General features: G+C 42.2%; 1 protein-coding gene across 3 annotated transcripts in view; it reads right to left on the bottom strand.

Annotated features, from left to right (window-relative positions):
• PRKCA (protein kinase C alpha) overlaps positions 1-22898 on the bottom strand; it is a 145378-nt gene that overhangs the window by 40375 nt on the left and 82105 nt on the right. For all 3 annotated transcript variants that reach the window (XM_018918914.3, XM_050981327.1, XM_009094319.3), the window contains exons 4-8: positions 12757-12868; positions 11915-12043; positions 2383-2539; positions 2156-2290; positions 1283-1379 (exon numbers count right to left, since the gene is read on the bottom strand). In XM_018918914.3, coding sequence (XP_018774459.1) covers positions 1283-1379; positions 2156-2290; positions 2383-2539; positions 11915-12043; positions 12757-12868 — 630 coding nt within the window. The remainder of the gene's footprint in view (positions 1-1282; positions 1380-2155; positions 2291-2382; positions 2540-11914; positions 12044-12756; positions 12869-22898) is intronic.

Raw genomic sequence — 22898 nt, 5'->3', positions numbered from 1 at the left:
GAATTACTTTTGAAGCTATTCTTTCTAGGGAGGTTAAAAACCAAAAATGATCTTGAATAGCAAATGACCTAGTGCAGCAAAATGAAATCACACTGGTCAGATCACGACTGTAAAGAAAGGAAAATGGAATGGAGGCTCAAATACTTCTCAAATGTGTAACAAAAATCATAGTTCATGCTGCAGACATGGGAGCTGATCCAAATGGGTTCAGAAGAAATTGGTGCACCTTTTCTTTTTCCTTCTTGCAAGTTGAACATGTGTCGTTTTTCCTCACTTTCGTGGGTTAACCCATCTTTTATAATAACAATGGAGAATTCTGCCTGATGGTGAACATAGAAAATTGCCATTTCAGGTTGAAAGGAACAGGCAGGTTGTTTATGCACAACAGGTACATTCATTATGTCTGGATAAACAGCTTGGCTAAGGTTGTAAAGTGCAGACTGGAATATTTCCAGCTCCTGGCTGTGTGTGCAGCTGGGAGAGCAGGCAGGGGAGAGGAGCTGCCCCAGCAAACCCCTCCCACCCCAGGCCATACCTGTCCTGCTCCTGGGCTCAGTGGCCAGCAAATATTTTGCTATAATTCTGGCTGTGGTTGTCAGAAGAGGCAGAGTCTGATCATTACACAAAAAACTCCTTTGTGTGGCACATCAGACCATCCTTGTGGCTACCAACCTCTCCAGCTGGCACCACAGGGGGCAAGACACTGCAAAAAGCATCACTTTTCCCTGGATTTTCTTATTTGTATATACCCAGCAATCCTCTGATCCTTAAAAAACATCAACATCCTTCCCCACACTACAGAGATCAGAGTTTCACATAAAAACCTTCTGCAAAGACTTCAAAGCTCCAAAGTGTGCACATTGAAAGTATTTTTGTAAAACACCCCAAGTTACAGTGTGAAACATTCAAAGTATTAAACTCCCATTGTTTCTGAGGATTTCATTTGTCAAATAATGCAGATATCAGTGATAGTGGCTGGCAGATTCTGCAGCAATTGTTAAAAGACATTGAAATTATTACATACACTTGACATAACATATTTTAAAATACCAACTTCTAAGTGTCATAGCAGAGAAGCTGAACTGTCAGGAAAATGATGCCATGTCTGAATTAAACCATTTGGTCCAATCTTCAAGAAAACCACAGACACACAGAGCTGTCACAGGGACAGAAACAGGAGCACTCTAACATATGTATCATTTAACAGATTTTTTTTTTTTTTGGTAGTGAAGTGAGGAATAAATGCAATATTTAGTTGCACACATCTGTGTTTAATCCTCACCTCAAACTTCTGTCGGAGCTCTGCATTCCCATCTTCATCAGCATCTGGAATTGGAACATTGTAGTATTCACCCTCTTCTTGATTCAGCAGCTTGTACCTGGGGTAGAGTTCAGAAAGAAATGGTGACTTTATATTGTTTTTCTGATAGATTCAGAATCTGATTCTGTTGTTTGTGTGTGGTTTTTGTGTGTGTTGTTTGTGTGTGGTTGTGTGTGTGTATCAATGTCACAGGTGTGCAAAGAACTGATCTCAAAGACCTGAGGCAAACCCAGAAACAGAATATATTTTACCTGAAATCAGATCTCTCATCCCAAACTGTCAAGGCACTTTAATGGACACGGAGATTCTTCCCACTCATCCAGGGATTTGATGGGATACACCAACCCTGAGGAGGAACCTTTGTCTCCAGTGCTTCCACAGCCCTACACAACTGTCTTTGAAGCAATGTCCTTTTTGAGATGTGATGAGTTCTACCCTCTCCTGGCAGGTAATGAGGTGGCATTTTATGAGATCAGTTTCCATGTGCTTTGAATTTGCAGAGCTATATATAACATGATACACTGAGTATTGAACACATCATATTGGAGATAAAAATAAAAATTGTATCACAAGACTGTGTTCACAGAATTGAGTTTGCAGCAGCTCCTGGCTCCAGCAGAAGTTTCAGGAACATCATAAAAGAAAAGGAATTGTGTTATTATCCCCCTTTGATATATATAGCCTGTGTTTCCTAGCTTTAGTTGCACCTCAGTGAATTTATAGCCCGAAACACAGCGAAAAACTCAAATAAAAGGTAGATCACATTGAAAAAAAAAGGACAGGTATAAAACTTTTGGTGATATATTCTCTCCTCCTCTTTTCAGAAACTCTTACCATCCACTGGCTGGCATTTTCATAAGCTCTGACACGCCAAAAGAGAGTGAGCCCATGAAATCATTCCTGGTGGTTCGATCCCAGTCCCAGACCTCCACGGATAACCGGCGATCTTTGTCTGTAGGTTTTAATTTACTAAAAAGGAGAGAAATGGAGCAGTTGGCAACACCAAAATAAACAATAAAATGCACCCAAAGACCCCCAGGAAATGAGGGTGTTAAACTCACAACGTGAATGACTCATTCCAGTCGGGATTCAGGGTAGAACGGATGGTTTTTGTTTTTTGTTTACTTTCATTCTTAGGATCTGGGATGAGCTTCAGTTTGACATAAGGATCTGAAAGTCCATTTGGATCCATGGGAATGAGGTTTTTTGCTTCTCTCACTGTCAAGATAAAACACAGGATTACACATCACTGTAAAAAAGAAATTACATGTCAGGCCAGAGCTATTGAAGCACGTTGACAAATAAATAAGATGTGAAACCCACCTGTCAGACTTGGCATGGGAGAAACTACTTGTTGTAAAGAAAGGTTGTACTGAGTGATATTTATAAGAATAGCAGGGAGCAATGACAGGAGAGAGGAGTGATTCACAAGCAACACAGAGCTTCCAGGCAGCTCTCCCTGCAGTGCAATGATTAAATACCCAAATCCATCACTGTAATTTTTCTAAGCAGGTACCAACTCTTTGTGCTTTTGTTCCCTCATCACTCTTAGGTTATACAACCACAGATTAGGAGGCAAAGAGTGTGAGAGGCACAGGCAGATCACAGGGGATTGCAGGGGATCAGGTGTTTGACACAAGCCCTCTTTGGAAGGTTTCTAGCACCACCCTTCCCACGGATTCACAGCTCATTAGCTGTCAGATGGAATCCTTGGGAGCATTGTCATGACAGCAACCAAAGGAAAAGTGCAGGAACACAAGTGGAGCTCCAGCTTCACAAAAATCCCAATGCAGCTTTGACAATGCCAAAGGCAGAAACGAGGTGAGTGAATTGATCTCGAGCTGCTCCTGATCCCCAGGGAGAGAGGGAACACTCAGGAACCTGCAGCTGGGAATGCAGGGAATCCCAAAGGGAGAGCACAGCCAGCACTGCCCTCCCTCTGGCAGACACCTGAGCAACACTTTCACATCCTGGGAGAAGAATTCTGAAGAATAAAAGGAGAATTTCCCTCGTGCTGTGAAACCCAATCCCAGCTGATGAACTGGGATCAGGCTGGGATGGGGAATTTGGAGCTCACAGCTGAGCATCTCAAAACTTGGGGGCAGCAACCCCTTGGGCTTGTTTGGGACAGAAAAGAGCTTCCAGCCAGGAATTCCCTTGTGACAGTCAGAGCTTCAGGTCAGAACTGGCTCTGGAAGAAGACTGCAAGAAGCTTTGGGTGCACTTCAGCCTTTGAGAGGCACTGCAGAGATTACCCAGGGCTGACACTGCCCTCAGCCACTGCTCTCATCCAGGAGGGCTTTCTAAAATTCACCTGCCTAACTGAACAAATCTGAAGGGAAATTTAGGAAAGATCAGCCATGAAGCAACTTAGTATTTATTTCTTGATGAACAGTGTTTCCTATAGAAATCTGGAATTTAGAGCCACTTAAAAAGTCAATTAGAGCTAATTAAAAAAAAATAAAGAAAAAAGGTGTCAAGATCCTCAGCAACAAATATTTACTGTTTGCTCAAGACATTGTCCTCCTCTTCCCCCAGATTTAAATGGCATTTTCATACTACAAGCCCAAAATTCCAGATCTTCCCAGGATTTCACTCTGTTCTTTCCCAGCATGGAGGTTAAAAGGCATCCAAACAACAGAGATATTGTTTTATATATAGAATAAGAGAAGAACAGGAATGTGAGCTACTGGTGTGGAAGACTCTACTTTGTCAAGATAATTTTCATGCAGAACAGATACTCTGATGTAAATTAATTAATGCAATTAGATCATGGCTGGAAATGAATCACATTAACTTGACCCAACAGTTGATACTGATTAAGATTCTCAAATTTCTGGTTTTAAAAGGAGAGACAGAAAATGCTTATGGGCTAAAATTTTAGGATAAAGTGTAATTCTATTCACTATGTGTCTTTCTCAAAGAATTATATCAGCAAAAAGAACCACTTTGTGTTAAAAGAAAAAAGCAGAACCCTGCATTTTTCTGGCAGACCATTTCATTTGTACTTTTCTCCAATCCATGTGTAAAGCTGACAGGGTTTTGCAGCTGGGGAATAGATTCTTTTCAGGCCAGAGAAATTGTCCCCACTCTCATTTACTCTAAGTTTGCCCTCTGGGGGTCATCACACCTGTGGTCAGCTGGAAAAACATTTCATTTCAACCCACAGAAAAAAACCTGAAACACTCCATTTTTAAAATTTAGCGCACTGAGAAGAATCCTCAAATACTTCCAAGGAATAACACTGAGATGAAATAACTTATTTTAGCTAAGTATTTACAATCCCAAAGGGACTAAGAACCACGAAGCAAGTGAAGGATGAAGTGACAGCTTTCAGTGCAAGCTGCTTTCTCTCATCCTATATTTGGGTTTATTATTGCTTTTTTGGTGGTTTTTTTTTTTCAGTCTTCTTCTGCATGGTTTTTGTGAGTGCACTGCCAGGTTTGGCACAGGAGATACTACTTCAAAATCCACTTTTTGATTTTTATTTCTAAAATAAAAAATATATGGCTGTACTTTGCCATAAGTGAGGAGCAGAACTCTCCACGTGTTATCAGCCTCCTAAAAATAAACAACTTTCCTGCTAAGATTCTCTGAACAAAATTGCTTAATTTTACCAGCTCCAGGATGAGCTTTTATGTTTAAATTTTCCCTGCAGGGGCCCAGCATGAAAGAGGCAGAATTTGGAGTGATGGGCTGGGTGGATGTGGAGGCTGTGCCAAGGACAGATCCTGGACAAAGGCACCCCTGCCCAGCCCTGATAAAAGCTGCAAATCACCTCTGGCAGCAGGAGGACGTGGCAGCATGTGTAAAACTGCTGCTTTCTCATGCAGTAAACACAGAAAATAGAAAAAAAAAACCCAAAAAACTCCAAATGCAAAAAAGAGAAGCTCAAATATTAATTGGGAAGGAAAAATGCAACATGCACTAAAAGCAGGCTGCTAACAAAGTCATTATCTCACTCCCTGTTTAAGATATCTGGCCCATTTGTACTTTTATCTGCATAATTAATACCCTCAGACATCTTTTTCCAACTGACTTAGCACTTCTTTTCCTGAGGAAACAGAGTGATGATACTTGTGCTAAATAGTGCTTCTCAAGAATGAGCATCCAAGTGGTTCATCTCTTCAGGGTGCCCTATTTTTAACAGGACAGAGCAGGCTCCTCTTGCAGAACGGGCATGAGAAGAGATCCCCTCCCCACCAAAGGCAACATCTCTTGTGTGTGGTCGAGAAAGTCAAATGAAAAATGAAAATAAATCAATGTACAGCAGCTGAATTCTGCTCTAATTGTAACCACAGCAAGCAATCTCATCCTGCTTGGTAATTATTGGTTAATTAAACTCAACACTGTGACAGAGGTGTTACTCTAAATTAGAGAAGGTTGGAGAGAGATGCAGTTCAGCCTCACTTTGGGTAGAAACCTGAAATACTGCAAGTCAGTTTTCTGCCATAAATATAAGGGGTGATAACAATCTCTGTACTGAGGAAAGCCACCAGGAAAGGTCATGAACATTTTGTCCAGATTGGAGTCTTAATGAGGACTGAGGAAGCCCACAGATAAAAATACAACAAAGAGAAGCATGGATTGGTGTCTCCAACAAATCCAGTCTTACTCAGGTTTTCTTCTAAAACTCAGAAAAAATTGTCAACTTGCATTGTGGACAAAATGTGCCATTTTCCCCCTCCTTGTTAATGGAGATCATAACTGTTTATTCAGTGGAAAATTCAGATTATTTGATGACTGCCCTGTGGCTCTTCTATCAAGTACTGCTTCTAAACCTGCAATATCCATCCAGGAGCCTTGGCTAAAACTGGGACACCCACTTTTCCAGGAATAGTGTAAGGACATGAGCAAATACAGAGCTGCTGCTTAGGTATTCATCCTTTAAATAAAAACCTAAATAAAACAGAGTGGGCTGACAGAGAACAACCAACATTTCTGGTAAAGAGAAGAACTTCAGGCAGGATGACAAAGCTGAAACTTTTTCCATGAGATTGTGCAGTTGCAAGCCATATGCAGTTGTGGATTTCCAGCTTCTTGTGGTACCAGCAGATATATTTAATCATGGGGATGACTAAATAATAAATGTTTCTGTCCCCAGGACAAAGCTGAATGATTGGAGCATGAGTCCACTCAGTTCCTTCACGAGTGAGTCACAGCTCCCTTTCTCCTGAATTCTCAAATGTGGATAATAAAACAGTTCACTAATCACAGCAACCATTTCTTGCCAATCCCTTAGTCCTGCAGGCAGCTGGGATGAGCAGAAATCTCTCACCCTCGTGCCAAAAGCTGCTTTCAGGGGACACTGCAAGACTCCAGTGGTCTCACCTGGCATGGGATCCAGGGACATGAAGGACAAGGGGGACTGTTGTTTGCTCCAATACATCATAAAGCTCCTGACTTCTCCCAAGAAAGCATTCTCACACTGTTCCAAAATTCTCACTGCCTCCTGAAGAGGTTTCTGGTGCAGATTTTCTGATTTCCAGGTGCCTCAGTGAGGGACAGAGGATCTTGCACTCCCACCCAAGGAACTTTCTCCCCAGTACCTCCCTGCACCCCTCAATCACAGTTTAAAAGATTCACCTATTACTGACAATAGCCTTTCTTCCCAATTCTGGATTTGTACTCTTTGCTTGCAAAACCCAAAGCTGCCTCCAAAACTCAGCTTGCACTGAAGATTTTTTAGGAGATTTTATTTAAACTCACTGAACTCTTCCTTTCTGTGCTTGTGACTCACAGGTACAACTGACTGAAACAAATCCTGCTTTCCAGGCAATTTCCACTCTCTGCTTTTCATCACTAAAAGAGCTTTCAGAGATGAGAATTCTCTCTATTCCATAACTACTCCCCTGCCCAGGGAAGATTTCTTTTCATATCCCTCCCAAGCCCAGTGCCTGAGCCCTGAAAATGGCAGCAGAATGAACACCTGCACTGTCCAGGTGATGTACAAGGAACAGCTGAACAATATCCTTGTCCAGAACAAGGAGAAGAATGAACCAATGTTGCAGGAGCCTTGATTCCTCTGTATTTATTGAGATGTTCTCTCCTACTAACAAAAAAAGTGCCATCATCCCTAACACTGCTTCCTAATTCTTCTGCCTGCAATAGGTTCTCCAGGCTCAAGTTCACCTGGAAATCTCTTAGAAACAATTCCATTTTAGTTTTAATGGAGATTATCTTTACAAAAAAGACCATCTTAAAATATATGCACTACCAGGCAGGACAGCTGCTTAATGAAACAAAAATCTTACCACAAGATGGATCAAATAATCTGGAAAAGGCTTCAGGCTGTCACATTTCTAATTCTTATCTTATATAAATATATAGGATCTAGTTAATATTTTTGGATGCATGCAGATGGCCATTACTGAAAAATTGGTTTTTTTTTAAAACACCTTGCACTGCCTGTTTCTTCATGGTAAAGTAAATTTAATGACTGAAGTGGGAAGGAAGCTTTTAGTTGTCACCAGGGCTGGCATTGCTAAAGGCACAGCTTTTCCTGTAATGACTGCAGCAACCCTGCAGATTCTGGGAATGTCAGAAAGGAGATATTAGTGAAGCAAACCATGAGATTCGTGGTTTTTGAGATGTTTAAAATGTCTCCCACAAGGAAACAATTACTTGGGATCCCTTTATAGGCATTTGCTACTAAAAGCTGGTCAAACAGCCAGAATATTCATTTATGTTCCCTTTTCAAATCAGCTGCAGACACTATGAAATGAATGCTAACAAAGACAGACATTATCACTGACCTAGAAAATCAAAATGAAATTATCAGAGTGTGCATGGTGGGGTCTTTTAAGGAAGCAATTTTGATGAGTATCTTGAAATGTGCCCAAACTCTGCAGTTTGTGTCCCCAGCCTGTCTGGTGCAGGCTCCTGCCCCCGCTGCATGACAGGACATTCATATGCAGGGCCAGGAGATGGCTCAGCATTCCTACATTCCTAAAAAACCTGGGAAATGTTCAGTGGGGAGCCCAGAGCTCCTGGGAGATCATTGCTGCAGAGCCTGCTGTGTGCTCCCAACCTCTGCAGGCATCACTCACAGCTCTCCTCTGCTCCTAAAGAACAGAAGCACCCCTGAAAAGTAAAACCAGATTTTCTGACCCTTGCAGCTTAGGAAAACACAGTTCAAACCCCCTTGGAAATTCTGGGCTGTGCCTGTGTGTGTTTTAAGCACAGAGTCACCACCATCCTGTCTCCAAATGAGGGTCAGGAGGGCAGATCCTCCCTGTCAGCTGCTGTCACATCCAACTTCCAGTGCCTCACAGGTCACAGTTTAAAGTCCCAGTATCGTGGCAGCATTTTATATATCAGTGCACCAGATGGGGTTATTTTTTTCCTAAAGGTTATTGTTCTTTCACTATAAAAATAATTCAAAAAATAAAGTTAAAAAAATCAGAACTGTGATTCAACCACCTACGAGCTCACTCAGAAGAGCCCTAAATTATAAGATGGGTCAAGGAGTAAATGTAAGAGTGAAAAAACTTTCAGCACACATCAGGAGGAAGAAAATTCAGTGTAAAAAGCAGAGATTAAGAATAGCAAAAAGCACTTTACTATGTTCAAGAGCAAACCCCCCACGTCAATCCAACCTGTGAAAGGGTCACGAACTCAGAGATTTCAGAAATATGCAAGAGTGTTCTATAAAAAGAAAACTACCACATTTCTGTACTGCAAGTGCCATAAATTATTAATATTCAACTCAACTCTCAAGCAAGTAACTCAACCATTGAAAACAAACCTCTGATGTTTCAGAATTACAGCACAAATGAGCATTGAATGGGGCAGGCTGAGCAGCCCTGGAGAAGATGGGGAGGTTATGGCAGAGGATAATAATCCAAAATTCCAGCTCCTCTGTGAAGAAGTGCTGCAGAGCCTCTACAGTTCCCCCAGAAAAACCTGGGTGTCCACACTGAAGCACCTGGGCTGAAGATCTGACTTCACTAATTGGAATTAAATGTGTTTATACACAGGACTGAATTATTCCCACCATGAATTCCATTCAGGACCTGCCAAACTGGAGATTGTGGATAATGTGAGGGAGCCACTGGGCAGCTCCTTGCTGGAATTCACTGGCAATTAAAAACCAGCCCAATTTCCAGCATGTTCTCAGGAAAACACTCAGTGTGTGTGCACTGGAAACAAAGCACCAGGAAACCCCCAGAGAAGCAGGCAGGAAAGAGAAATGGGTGTGTGCCAGATGAACCCCAGATCAAAAACAGATTAGATCAGATCCAAAGAGGATCCCCCCGAGGAGCCCACCCAGCTGTGCCCTGCCAGCTGTGCCCTGCTGGGGGGGCTGGCACACTTGGGGTGCCCATGGATCTGCACCAACACCAGGGGCAGGTCCCCCTCAGCAGCACAAATGTTCTCCATGCAATCAAGGCTGGCTGGGAGGGAATCAGCAGGAACTAATGAACAACCCAGACAGGATGCAGAGCAGGGATATTGAGGAATTCAGCTGGAGGAGCTCAACACCTACAGAGCAATTCCTCTGAAACAGATTCAGCCAAAGGCTCAAACCTAACAGTCAATCACTGGTTATTCTTCCTGCTGTCCCTAAACCTCCTGGACATTTAATTCACCTCCTCTCCCAAAGCTAAAGGCAGTGATGTGCTTGGGAGCTCTGAGAACTGCAAATTCTTACAAAGGTTTTGTCAGTAAGTATTTTAGAAGCAATGGCATTCTAGGAGAACATTTTTGCATTTTGTAATATGTCCATGAACTGGCACTTGCTAATTTTCCTTTAAACACACACAAGAGGCACCTGAAATGTCATTTTGGCTTGGTCCATATGGTTTTTTTATGTAAAAAAAAAAAAAAAAAAAGCAGCTTGCTTTCAGGACAATTGTCATTTTTATTAAAAGCAAGCTTGGAAGTGCTGACAAGCCTCAACAACAGCACTGTAATTGTTTTATACATAACAAAGTTGTGATAAACATTCTTCTTGTTGTCCAGAAACCTACTTAATTGGGGGATGGAAATGTTTTATTTATAAACACAAGAGAAAAGCCATTTGCCAAGTACACTCACACCTAACAGAGCCTGTGGAAAAAACCTGTAAAATATCTGTTACAATTTCACCACGTTCACCTCTCAGACAAGACCTCTTCAAATGAAACTGTGAACTAAAAGAATCCTTGTTTGTATCATCACTTTACAATGCCTTGGTTCCACAATGACTTGTGATAAACCTTTCTGTCCCTAAAAGGATTAAAAACCAACTGAATCACCAGGAAATAAGCACATCTTATTTGTCAAATTGTGTGCATTATTGCAGAAAGTTTAAGCCATATTTAAGAGCCTTGCTGCAAAGCGGCCCAGAATAAAGCAAATATTAAATTTTGTCACTCAGATGATTTTTAAATTAATTCCCTCTCATGCTACAATTACTTTTAGAAGCTGCATCACCATCTCTGAAACGCCTCATTACTAAGTGAAACCACCTTCTGCTAATGACAGTGCCTTGGACAAATTTCCCCCTCCCACGTTGACAGGAAGCTCTTTGAAAAGTTAAGCCACAATTAAGCATCACTTGGGATCTATTCTGATCCTTTCTAACTAAATTTTATCAAACTTCTCCTTTTCAATGCATTTTACAGGCTTTGACAGGAGAATATGGAGGTATTTGGATTTAGAGAGAACAAAGCCACAGAGGAATAGTGGCAGCAGGGGAGTTTGCTGGGTCTGGGAGCTGTGAAAATTCAGTTATGGTCTGATTTTCTCTATGCAAAGGAGATGTTCTAAGAGACCTCCAACTTCGTCCTGCTCTGACTTTGCCCCTGAATTCAATTCCATTTCACAACACCAAACAGGCAGCAATAAAAGCTCTGTGCCCTGTTCTGGTTTCATGGAGTGTGCTCTGGAATTCCAGGCTTGGGATGGGTCTGTGGGGGTGTGGGTGTGCACATCTGGGTGTGCACATCTGGGTGAGCACATCTGGGTGTGCACATCTGGGTGTGCACAGCCACAGGTAATTCACAAATCCCACAGAAATGCTTCCAAAGAAAGGAACTGCCCTTCCTTCCTTCCTTCCTTCCTCCCTCCCTCCCTCCCTCCCTCCCTCCCTCCCTCCCTCCCTCCCTCCCTCCCTCCCTCCCCAGTAGCCTTAAGCTTATAGAATGTGAGAACTATCTCTTTTTATTTTCAAGCTCACTGGGAGCAGTGTTTGGGATTGAATGCCAGTTGCCTTTGTTTATTCAATACTCTCAAATACAGGAAACAACTCCTCAGCTGATGAAGGTTTTGTGGATCTCTCATGCTCTGAAGATGATGGGTAACTTCCTGAGCAGCAACTCATCCTGCTGGGCTGCTTATGACAAGGAAAAATGACATTACAGTGATTTTCTAAGTAATATTTCCAGGTTTTTAAAGCTGTTTCTATGGATTCCCTCTTTTCTACTTATTTTTATGAACAAAACTTCACAGAGTTTCTCAATCCAAAGCCCTGCTGTATGAAATCCTCCCACTTCTGGAAGGAAATTCTTCATCAGCCGCTTTAGTGCACAAAGATCTGACCAAGGTACAAACTCACAGTGTGTATCACACATCTCTAAAACCTGGAACACTCCAGAATGAGCTGCTTACCTGTAACTTCCAGTTTGTCACCAGTGACTTCAGCCTTCAGATAAATCCTTCCTCTCTTCTCTGTGTGGTCCATGCCACAGAGGCTTGGGACATTTATCACACATTGCTTGTGAACGTTCATGTCACAGGCTGTGGACATAAAAATGGTTCAGACACCCATCAGAAGCTAAAAATGTAGTGAAAATCTATTAAAAGTGAAAATTAAGACAAAATGATTAATTATTGGCAAGACTTTCAGATTACAGCTGCCTGGTTTTCAACCAAAGGCCACAGCTGGGTCTCATCTTACAATACTTTCTGTAGAGGGTTAATACAACAGAAAATGAAATCATCCACTTCAGAAAGATAAACATGAAATGCAAGGGGGGGGAGGGGAATGAAAATGGAATAAAGATTTGCTGGGAATATGACTAAGAAAACAGAGCACTCATGTCAGCAATGAAGGAAGGCAGGTTTAATTGATTATTAGGTTTTGATAGTGAGAGTCTTCCAAGACAAATGAAACACAAGGGAAACAGCAGACCTTGACTACAAACTGAACTGCAATTCCAGTCTTTGAGAGTGTATTCACCCAGACAGTCCAAAGAGAGGCTTTCTCAAAATTGCCATGACAAAGGCTCTTCAGCCACATCAAACTGAGTACACCATGTTCTCAGCACAAGAGGTGATTTTAATTACCAAGTTATTATAGTGCTGAAATATCCACTTGAAATATACCAGCACTAGAAATAGCTGACATTTGAAATTGTATTTTCCAGAGAAACCAAGTAAGAAGCTGTTATCCAGGGCTTCCACTGCCTTCCTAGAGCACCCCTTTGGCAGCAGAAGGAAATGTCACTCACTGTCACATTTCATCCCCTGGTGCAGGAGCCCGTAGAGCAGAGAGCCACAGTGGTCACAGAAGGTGGGGCTCCCATAGGTGTGGATCTTGAACTTGTGCTTGCTTCTGGGATCCTGCAGGGAAAACACACACAGATTCTAAGTCCTGAAAGATAAATTGACACACCTTTAATTTATTACTTCAAATACCAAAAGCTTTCCAGCTTTGCAAATTATGCTGCAGGAAAATATGTCTCAGTGTGTTTCACTGTGCATTGGCACAGGCACATTGCCTCAGTTCCTAATTCTCCTTTTTATGGTGCTGTAAGAAAAAATGTGTCAGCTCAGGCTTGTTCCCATGATTTATGGACACTAAAATTCATTTACTGACTGCTCACATACGTAAAGTTTAATGGCAGTGTTCAGTCAGTGGCTGAAGAGTCACAGACTAATTACAGAGTGTTATTGTCACTGCTCTGAGATGTGACACAAAATACAGCAGGAGAATTGGGAAGAAACTGTTCATGGGCTCATCTGGAACACAGTCCAACGACTGTAAAATCAGGATTTTACAGATGGGATCATCTTGAAATGCTGCAACTTTCTAATCTCTCTTGTTGTGAATGAAAGGGAACGAATTCTAACTTGGCACATGGTAAATATTTTACAGAGATTGCTGTTCCCATCTGATTTTTGAGCAGAAAAACCTGAGAGTGAGGACATTTTAAGGCTGTCAGCAGCTTGGAAATGTTTCCTAATTTAGGCCCAGTGAAAGGGAATACACCCAAAGCACTCAAACACTTGACACATGCAAAGGCATCTGCTGTTTCTGTGGGTGTAAGGGTCCCCAAACCACATCTTCCATATGTTCACCCATGCCAGGCTCACTGCAGAGCTCCAGATGTGCAAAGCCAAAGCAAACTTGGTGATGGCCCTGCTCTGTGCACACCCCCTTCATCCTCAAATCCTTTGTGCCCCCTCCCTGCCCCAGCTGCATTTCAGTCAGAACCATCCCTGCACAGCCCAGGGCAGAACTGGGGGAAGCAGTGACTCTTCATTAAAAACCACACTGGGGTTTGGAATCCATCCTTGCTAACACTGTTTTCAGAAAGACTTTGGAAATCATGAAATGCCAGGTCTGAAACACCCTCAATGAAAACACAGCTGCAAAACAATGAATTGAAATGTTTCCCTTCTCTCCACATTTTGTATTATACCTTTGTATTGAGTAAGACCTGTTAAATTGACTTAAAAATATACTGATTTTTAAAATTTACCTGCCTATCAAAGCTTTCTAAAAAATCAAAAGGGAAGCCCAGCATGTTACTCAAAAGGGAAAACCTGCTGACTCTTTCCTGAAAATGAAAAGATCTCTCTAGTGTAAGTGCTTTCTGAAGAAATTTGGGAGCTTTGATTAGTAATTTCACAAAAATATGGCCATGAGAAGGCAAAACTTTGCCTTTAAATTTTACTATTTTGCCATATTACCCTTTGTGGAGGTTTTTAGTGTTTTGGTAGCATTCTTCATGTGAATTCATTTGTATTGATTCTGAGTTTTGCAGTGAATCTATAACCACCACTTTTCACTGTATGGAAGGAATCACAGAGCACCCAGGATAACAAATTAAGACTTTACATTACAAATTCAAATTGAAACAATTTCAATAATTCTGCTCGTTGCAACAGCCTGAGACACGAAATGCAAACTGCTACCAACTGTATTTATTTTGTAAACACAGTGAACCTCGATGGAGTGGCAGCCAGGGCTGCAGAGAACATCTGTTTCATTATTTATTAAAGGCACAGCAACAGGCCTGGTGGCTCAGGGTCATGGGAATGTGGCTGTGCAGAAGGGCTCTCTGGTGGCTCACTGACTGTGTGCCTTCCAAACAATCCCAACCACAGTTGGGAAGTTAATTCTTCCTTAAATTGTTTTGTTTAGATGACAGAAGGGGACTTGCTGCCTTATAAATATCTACACTTAAACATGACTCTGGTAAGACATCTGTGGCTGAGAAGGACAAAAGCCACAGAATGACACTATTGAATAAAGAGAGTTTTCAAGTTGTGTTTGACATCTGGCACAAGTGCTATTTATGAGTATAAAGTAATGGTATAGAGGGAGATGAAATTATTCCAGTCAAAGTCTACTAAATTCATTGAACCTGTGTAATAGACTGAAATTATGTAACACTACCAAATAATTTCATTCCAAGCTATGGGAAATTATTACAATCACTGCCTACTAAATACACTGAGCCTGCATATTATACTGAAATTATGGCTCACTGCCAAATAATTTCACTCCAAACAATGGAATGTGCCTGTAATTAAGTTAAGCAGGGGTGTGTGTGGCTTACAAATGTTGTGACATGTAAGGACAATGTTCTGCACTCACTGAAAACCAGCACAGGGCTGGGCTGCTCTTCAGGGAGGGCTCATGCCTCACTACAAAGCTCTGTGTGGCTACAAAATCCCAGGAAAACAAAAAACCCCCAGTCCCAAGAATAAATCAATCAATCCAATTGGATCAAACCTTGGAGTTGGCCCTGCTGGACTCAATGTATATAATCTTTGCTTTCTATATTGAATCTTAGCTTATTATCCTTGTTTGAAAATTCCTCTGTGGGGCCTTTCAAATCAACAATCTTGATATGAATTAGATTTTGTAAGGAGAAGCAAAATGTTCTGACTATTATTAGCTATTATTATTTTATATGCACACACAAAGTCCCTCACAACAAGAAGAGGACAATGGAAAATAGTACCAGAACTAGTCCTGAACTGGAAACTTTGTAGGAAATCTCTTTAAAGATCCCTTTAATAGAATGTCCTAGAAAACATTTAAAGCCTGCCACATAAGAGAGTACACCCCTCATCAGTGTTTCATCCTATTTCCTGCTTCAATCCCATGGTTTTTGAGTTTTGGGGTTTTTTTTTGGTAACTTGAAGTCCAGAAGGTATTCTTATTCAGGAAGTAAGTCCAAGACCATCTAGAGAAAGCCAAGAGATCACTCTCCACCCATCACAGATGACAAAATTTTTCATTTTATTTCTGTATTTACAAGGATTTCTCATGCACTCAGAACTACCCTTGAATCTATACCTCATACTTTAATTATAAGCAACCCTATTAATAATAATTGCTACATTGCCAGCTGTAATTACTTCTATTAACAGCAATTATTTTATCAGCTGTTAATACAGGTTCATACTTCCCAGTGTTAACATGCATTAATGAACTTTTGTGCATCATAGAGGAAATCATGTTGTTCTCAGCATTTCTTTGGCTATAGGAAACTATGGAGCTAAAGGAAAGCTGCTGAAATTTCTTCCAATATCCCTTTTTCATCAATGTAAACTTTCAATAATTCCCAAAGCAGAGCTGGCAGCCCCATTTTGTAGTAAACACAGGGAGCCAAGCCAGGATCTGACAGATGAACTGCCAAATAATGGCTGCTATTTGCAAGAGAATTGAACTTTGCATTAAACTTGGCACAGATGAATTGTGAAACTCTAAAGGGAAAAGCCACTTCTGTTTCCAAAATCCATCAAAGTTCTGAGGGGAGAAAAGTGGCACTGGGAAGGCAATGGGGAAGTACTTGCTCAGCAGTGATGGATGATGTGCTCTAGTAAACTTTGGGTTATTTTCCTGCTAAAAAGTCAATTCTTCAGTCCTCCATTTTTGTAAGTATAACTTAATGCAATACAGTGTAATTAAATGGGATAAAAACTTCTGGGCAATTGACATCACAGACATTTAGATATTTTTCTTTGAAAAACCTTTAAATTGGCAAAAATTTACCCCTGCATTTGTATGCTTTCTAATAGACTGGGTTTTCAGAGCCTGCAATGACACCCATGGGTGTAGCACCCCTGTAAAGATGAACCAGGCATCTACACCCCACAGAGCTCTGCAAAAATCAGAATATCATCCATCCATCAGTCTCAAAGCTGAGATGTGATCACAGAGAGGAGCAGCCACACAGGGAGGGATCCACCAGGGAGGGATCCACACTGACACCACGTGGGACAACTGAAAAACCCCAAAAGTGGAGCAGAAACAAAATCAATAATGAATTGCAGAAATGACTGTCCCAGAGAGCTCAGAGGGGTTCAGCCAGGAATCCTGCCACACTCCAGCAGAGGGAAGCAGAAGAACACAGAGGCATCTCTCCAAACCCCACACATTTTCCCATCTATCCACTGCCTCTGAGATACATCCTGCCCCCTGCCACCATGCCTGCCTTCTCCCTCTGTTTAGCACAAATGAGCCCATTTCTTTATTGAACAGCAGTGGAAAGCACCCCCCTGTGAGGGATCATTGCAGCCTTGCTGTGCTCTGAGGCGGGGGTGGGCAATAATTGGAAGTGCATGGTTAACCAGCAGCACATGGCACAGCACTGAACAGCTCAGGAGCACTGCAGCTCAGCATTCTGCCTGAAAGCTCCCTTTGAGCAGGATCTGATTCCCCCTGATAGCAGCTCTGAACCTGCTGTAATTCTGCAGGCATTCTTTCACCACATTGCCTTTCATTTGAAACCATCCACACCCCACTCTGTGCCATGGTGCAGCACTGGAGGCCTCGTATCAGATTTTTTATTACTTGGGAGCTCTTCTGATGGGATGCAGCTTGGCTGGGCCACCAGCTGTGTCTGCAGGGCCAAGGATCCAGCCTGCCCTGGGCTCTGATCCCAGCAAGGACAGCAGGGGAGGGGGCTCTGCCCTCTGCCCCCCAGGTGAGAGCTCACCTGCAGAGCTGCCCCAGCCCTGGGAGGAGCTGGAGCTGCTGCAGAGCCCAGAGGAGGCTCCAGGATGATCCCAGGGCTGGAGCCAGGCTGGGAGAGCTGGGGGTGCTCACCTGGAGAGGAGAAGGATCCAAGGAAACCTCAGAGCCTCTTCCAGGGACCAAAGGGGCTCCAGGAGAGCTGGAGAGGGACTGGGACAAGGGCTTGGAGGGACAGGACACAGGGAATGGCTCCCACTGCCAGAGGGCAGGGATGGATGGGAGATTGGGAAGAAATTCCTGGCTGTGAGGGTGGGGAGACCCTGGCACAGGTGCCCAGAGCAGCTGTGGCTGCCCCTGGACCCCTGGCAGTGCCCAAGGCCAGGCTGGGCAGGGCTGGGAGCAGTGGGAGGTGTCTCTGCCATGGCAGGCGTGGCACTGGATGGGCTTTAAGGTCCCCTCCAAGCCAAACCATTCTGTGACTCTGTGACCTGTCACTGCCAGAGCCTGGGCTGGTGAGTGAGGTGTGAGGAAAAAGGACCATTTTCAGCCAGAATGCCAACACATGAATGTTAACAAGGTGTTAGGCAGGAGATAAGATTAACTTATTAAAAATTGCCTATGGTTGGTGAAAGGATTTTTTTCCCTACCTGAACAGCAATTTTTGTGATCATGAAGAAGCAGAAAATGCAAAAGTGCAAGTGTAAAAACATTCCTGAAGAAACAGAGAATTACATTTTTCATTACAAAAGAACCTAAAGGAATTCTGCAGATGAGCTGTGAGGTCCTCAGGTTCTATCAGGGCCTACTACAACAAAGAACAATTTTGTGTAAAGAAATGCAAATGTACCCAAATTTCCATTCTGTATTTCCATAACAGAACCACAAGAGTATTCTTCATCCCCAGACAAAATTTCATATATATATATATATGTAGTTACTAGTTTAAAAGGTGTACAGGAAAAAAAAGCTTAACATTTTCAAACTACTTCACTGAGACAAAAGAAAAAAGTAATTCCTGAATGTCATTAGCACAAATTGTGGCATGCTTGTGTTTCTATGAAAACAGGGGTGACAATATATTCCATACCTGCAAAACAACTCACAAATGGTTACAAGAGATACGAGGTCACTGTTCCTCTTTACCAAGGGAAGAGCCCAGAAGGACTGGCAGGTCTTTTCTCCACTTTAAACCACAGCTTTTAACCATTCCCTGCTGTGACAGCACCACTGGATCCCACTTCTTACTTTGTCCCCCTCTAAAGACCTTCAGAAGCATGAATCTGCTGCAGCAGATGGATGAAACCACTGCAATTTGTACTGCACATATTTCCCTTAAAAGAGCTCCAACTTCCCCAGGGAATACCAAGTTAATAAAACATACTTGAGAATATATTTGAGTGTGGCTTGCTCTGTACAGAGCCAAATCCTACACTCAGCCCACGCTGTCCTCAGGCAAGTTTCTTTCTCAGTTCTGAAGGTCTCCAGCTTTCCTCAACACCTTCCAAGCAGTGACTACAATCTCCAGGATCCTGCTCAGATACCACACCTGTCAGACATTTTCCTCTGTTTGCTATTTATTTTTGCACTGATCAAACAAAAATATTGATTGGTGATTTGCTCTGCATGTTAATTTAAGGAAACAGCTTTGAAGCTGCATGAGCCAAGGAGCCAGATGTGTCTACTGGAAATAACTTCCAGGGTTTAAAATATGGTCTCTGTCATCAGAGCTCAGGAGCAAGGAAGAGGAAAAATTTCTTATTTAACTGGTCACCAGGTTTGTTCTTCCCTGGCTGAGCGAGACTGGGAGCAAAGAGAATCTGAGACTCTTGGGAATGATTATCATAACAATTTTTAATAGAGAATGTAAAAAGGCTTAAAGCTTGTTTGATATTTTCCCTCTCAGAGCTGCAGAGAAGAGAAGTTTTACTGCTTTCAGAAAAGTGAAATAAAAGATCAGACTTCAAAATCAGACTTGTACTGCCTCAAAATCAAAACTACCCCAGAAGGGCTGAGGCTGGCTGGGATCTCTGAGACTCCTGAGCTCAACCTGGGCTCAAAGTGGGCCAAATCAGCAGGGCTTGGTTCATGGGGTTACTCCTCCCCAGAGCTCCAAATCCACCTGCCAAGCACCCAAATCAATTTTCTCCAGGCTGACACACCAAGAGCTCCTTCCTGCAGTGGAGGAGGACAGGAATGGCATGAGTGTGCTTTCCTGCCTGGTGAGGAATTACACCCAGGCTCTTTCCAGCAATCTTCCTCCAGGCAGAATGTGAAGTTCAGAGTGACTCAAAGGAGTAACTTGGAGGAAGAATTCATTCATTCATTCATTCAATCCACTGACACCTGCAGGATGGGAAACCTGAACATACTGGGAGGAGTTCAGAGCATAAACAGAGTTGTACTCAACTCTACAGTAACAGTGTAAGGTACTGGTGGAGTAGGGAAATAAAGACTTGGCAAAAATAGCAATTATTTAGCCTTTGCAAACCCTGCTGTGCCTCAGCACCTGAAAGCACTGCAGCACAGCAAGTTCAAAACCCAGCCATTGCTCCCTGGCCTCGAGGGCTGGGATGACATTCAGAAATGAAGAATGATTCTCAAGTGCTGTAGAAGAAAAGTCTTTCATGATTATAAATGACACCCCAGCAAAAAATGACAACAAAAATCTCTTCTCCCGTTGTATTAATAAGACCACTTCTATTCTTTACTACTCTAAAGAGAATTAAGAAAGTACACAAACAGAAAAAAACCTGTCTTTAAAGAAAATTGAAATTTTTCAATCAACTGTCTCTTCACTGTAATTGTATAAAAGAGCACAACGTGAGTAGAGTTCAAAATGAGTCCAAGACAGATTTTTCAGTCCCCTCCTGGAATTCACAGAAAATTATTATTTTTAATTAAAAGAAACAGGTGGTCATGGAATCAACTGATTTTGATTGCTGCCTTTTGTTCATGCTCTTCTTGTATAGAATAGTACTGATTGAGTTGGCAAGGGGAGAAAGAAGATCTGCATGACTCCACTCCAAGGGATTTGTAATTTCCTAATTACTAGAAAGACACAGAAATCCGGAAGGGACTCGGTGTTTACTGGCTATTTTTTCTTCATTCTTTTTTAATGAAGAAACTGCAGTATAATTACACAAAGTGCACAAACAAAAGATCCTGTTAGAAAATTATTCATGACTAGGAGAAAGGGAGAGTTTGTTTCAGGTACAACTCACCATCGTGTCACTGTGTACAAATCATTTCACTAAAGATGAAATCCAGGGGTCTCGATTCAAAAGGAATTCTAGAAAGCCAGAGACAGTCTCTATATGTCTTGCCTAAACCCCCTCATTTACTGGCTTTATAATTTTGTAATTTGTTGATTAATTTGTTGAACAGGTACATTTTTCAACACAGAGCACCCTTTACACCTTGAATATATATTACAAAATACAGATTAAACTGATCAGAAGCAAGAAGTGATTTTAATAAATTCCTACTGTATAAAAGAGTATTGCTATTTCTCCATAGGTACAATATGGTCAATTGTCCCATATTCCAAATTACAGTGGATTGTGATTTGGAATATTGTATATCCATTTACATCCAATATATATTTGGACTGTAATTCCAAATTACAATTTCTGTGCTTTCCAATGGATCTGCAGTGATAAAGGACTTAATTGTGTGACACCAGGCTGCATGAAAACTATTCTACATTAATATTTCTATACAATAATTTCTCATCACTTCTTAAATATTTCAACATCTTTGAGTACAAGACCTTCCCATCATTTCTTAAATATTTCATTACTGGCCAACTTGCACATGATAAAGAGATGATACAGCTTTGTTTTTCCTCATTATCCTCAGCCACAGCTCACATCATCCATCTCCCATTCCCTTAAACAGAAAATGAAAGGAGGAAAAGGCTGAAATCCAAAATCACCTGGAATGCCCCATTTCTCTGCCCAACCGAGGCATCGGGTCAGACAATTCAACATGTGCTGGAGCTGGAACGCTGCTCCTACAGGGAACTGTATGAACATTGATCCAAGAATTCTGGGGGAAATGGGACTGGCTCCAGGCACACTTTAGGAAGCAATCCCAGCCCTAAATGAAGTTCACTGCTGGCAAATGAAAGCTTCAGAAAGAGCCTCTGTGACCCCAAACTTCCTGACCGCAGCCAACGGCCAAAGCGAAAGAAACTCCAGCTTTTAGTTGTAAAGCCAAACCTGCCCTCGGCTACTCCTCTCTAAGGTGGTTTGAATGAAGGTTTTTACAACTATGAAGTGATAGATTCCAGCCCAGAATCCTGAAATGATTTGCCAAAACCACCCCAGAGCAGAGCGGGAGCGGCGCTGCGAGCGCGTGCAGGGAATGGAGCTCGCTGAGCTGCTGCCTCTGCCTCTGAGCTGATTCTCTATGCAAGGCCCTGAATAATAACTGGATCACATTTCCCACTCCTCCTCCGTTTTCCCCTCTAAAATGCTGAAGAACCCACCAATTTATAAAGGCACACCTTACTTGTTCTCACTAAACCCTCACCCACCGATTTACATCGCTCCTTCTCTTCTTCCCACCTCCCACAGCAGCAGCTGCACCCTCCAGGAGATCTCCAAGGAAAAACATTCTTGTGTCTGGATGCATTGCTACCAAACAGGAACATGCAGCATCCCTAGCACACCAGCATGTGCTCCAAAAGCTGGAGCTAACCCCACTAACTGCTGCACAGATTTGTTGGTGGGAACTGAGTGCTGCAGGAGGGTGTTCCCTGCACAGTGAGAAGGAAATCCAAGGAGAAGTTGGTCTGTCCCAGGGAATTACACAGAATCAGGGAACATCCCCTGAGACACTCCCCAGAGCTCTCCATCTCTCCTTTACCTCTATTGCAAGTTAAGAACTGGCACATGAATTGTTATTTTTCTGGACATGCTCCACTGGAATCCTGCATTGATGTTTCAATCACACACAGGCTAATAAATACATTTTAAAATTTTCCTGCCCTTTACAAAATGACCTATCTGTTTATTCTGGTACAATGGTGCACAGTGCTGGACTGAGGAAAAAAAAAATAAAAGCAGAAACAGTGATTTTTGAAAAGTCTGAGAAATTTTTGGTTCAGAATCAGTCAGAATTTCACAACTCAACAGCTCCCTCACACAAGAACCTGTGGGGTGGCCTGCTGCTTTCCATTTGACAAACTTTATTAGACAGACATGGATCTGAAACACCCGAGCAAATTGCCTCCAAAGTTACTCACTGAATAATTCATTTTTTGCCTGATATTTTATACATTGGTTAAGCACCAAAATAAAGGCAGGAGGGAGGGTAAAATATGCATAATTTAAACCCCCATGTCTCTGTTCTGTTCTGCATCTCAGCTCTGTGTTTTCAGGGGTATGAACGTTACCACCTATAAACCAGGCAGACATTTCACCACACAGGCAG

Source organism: Serinus canaria, chromosome 18 (genome assembly GCF_022539315.1).
Source record: "Serinus canaria isolate serCan28SL12 chromosome 18, serCan2020, whole genome shotgun sequence".
Lineage (NCBI taxonomy): Eukaryota > Metazoa > Chordata > Aves > Passeriformes > Fringillidae > Serinus > Serinus canaria.
The sequence above is the reverse complement of the archived record's forward strand: the minus strand, read 5'-3'. Positions and strand labels throughout refer to the sequence as shown.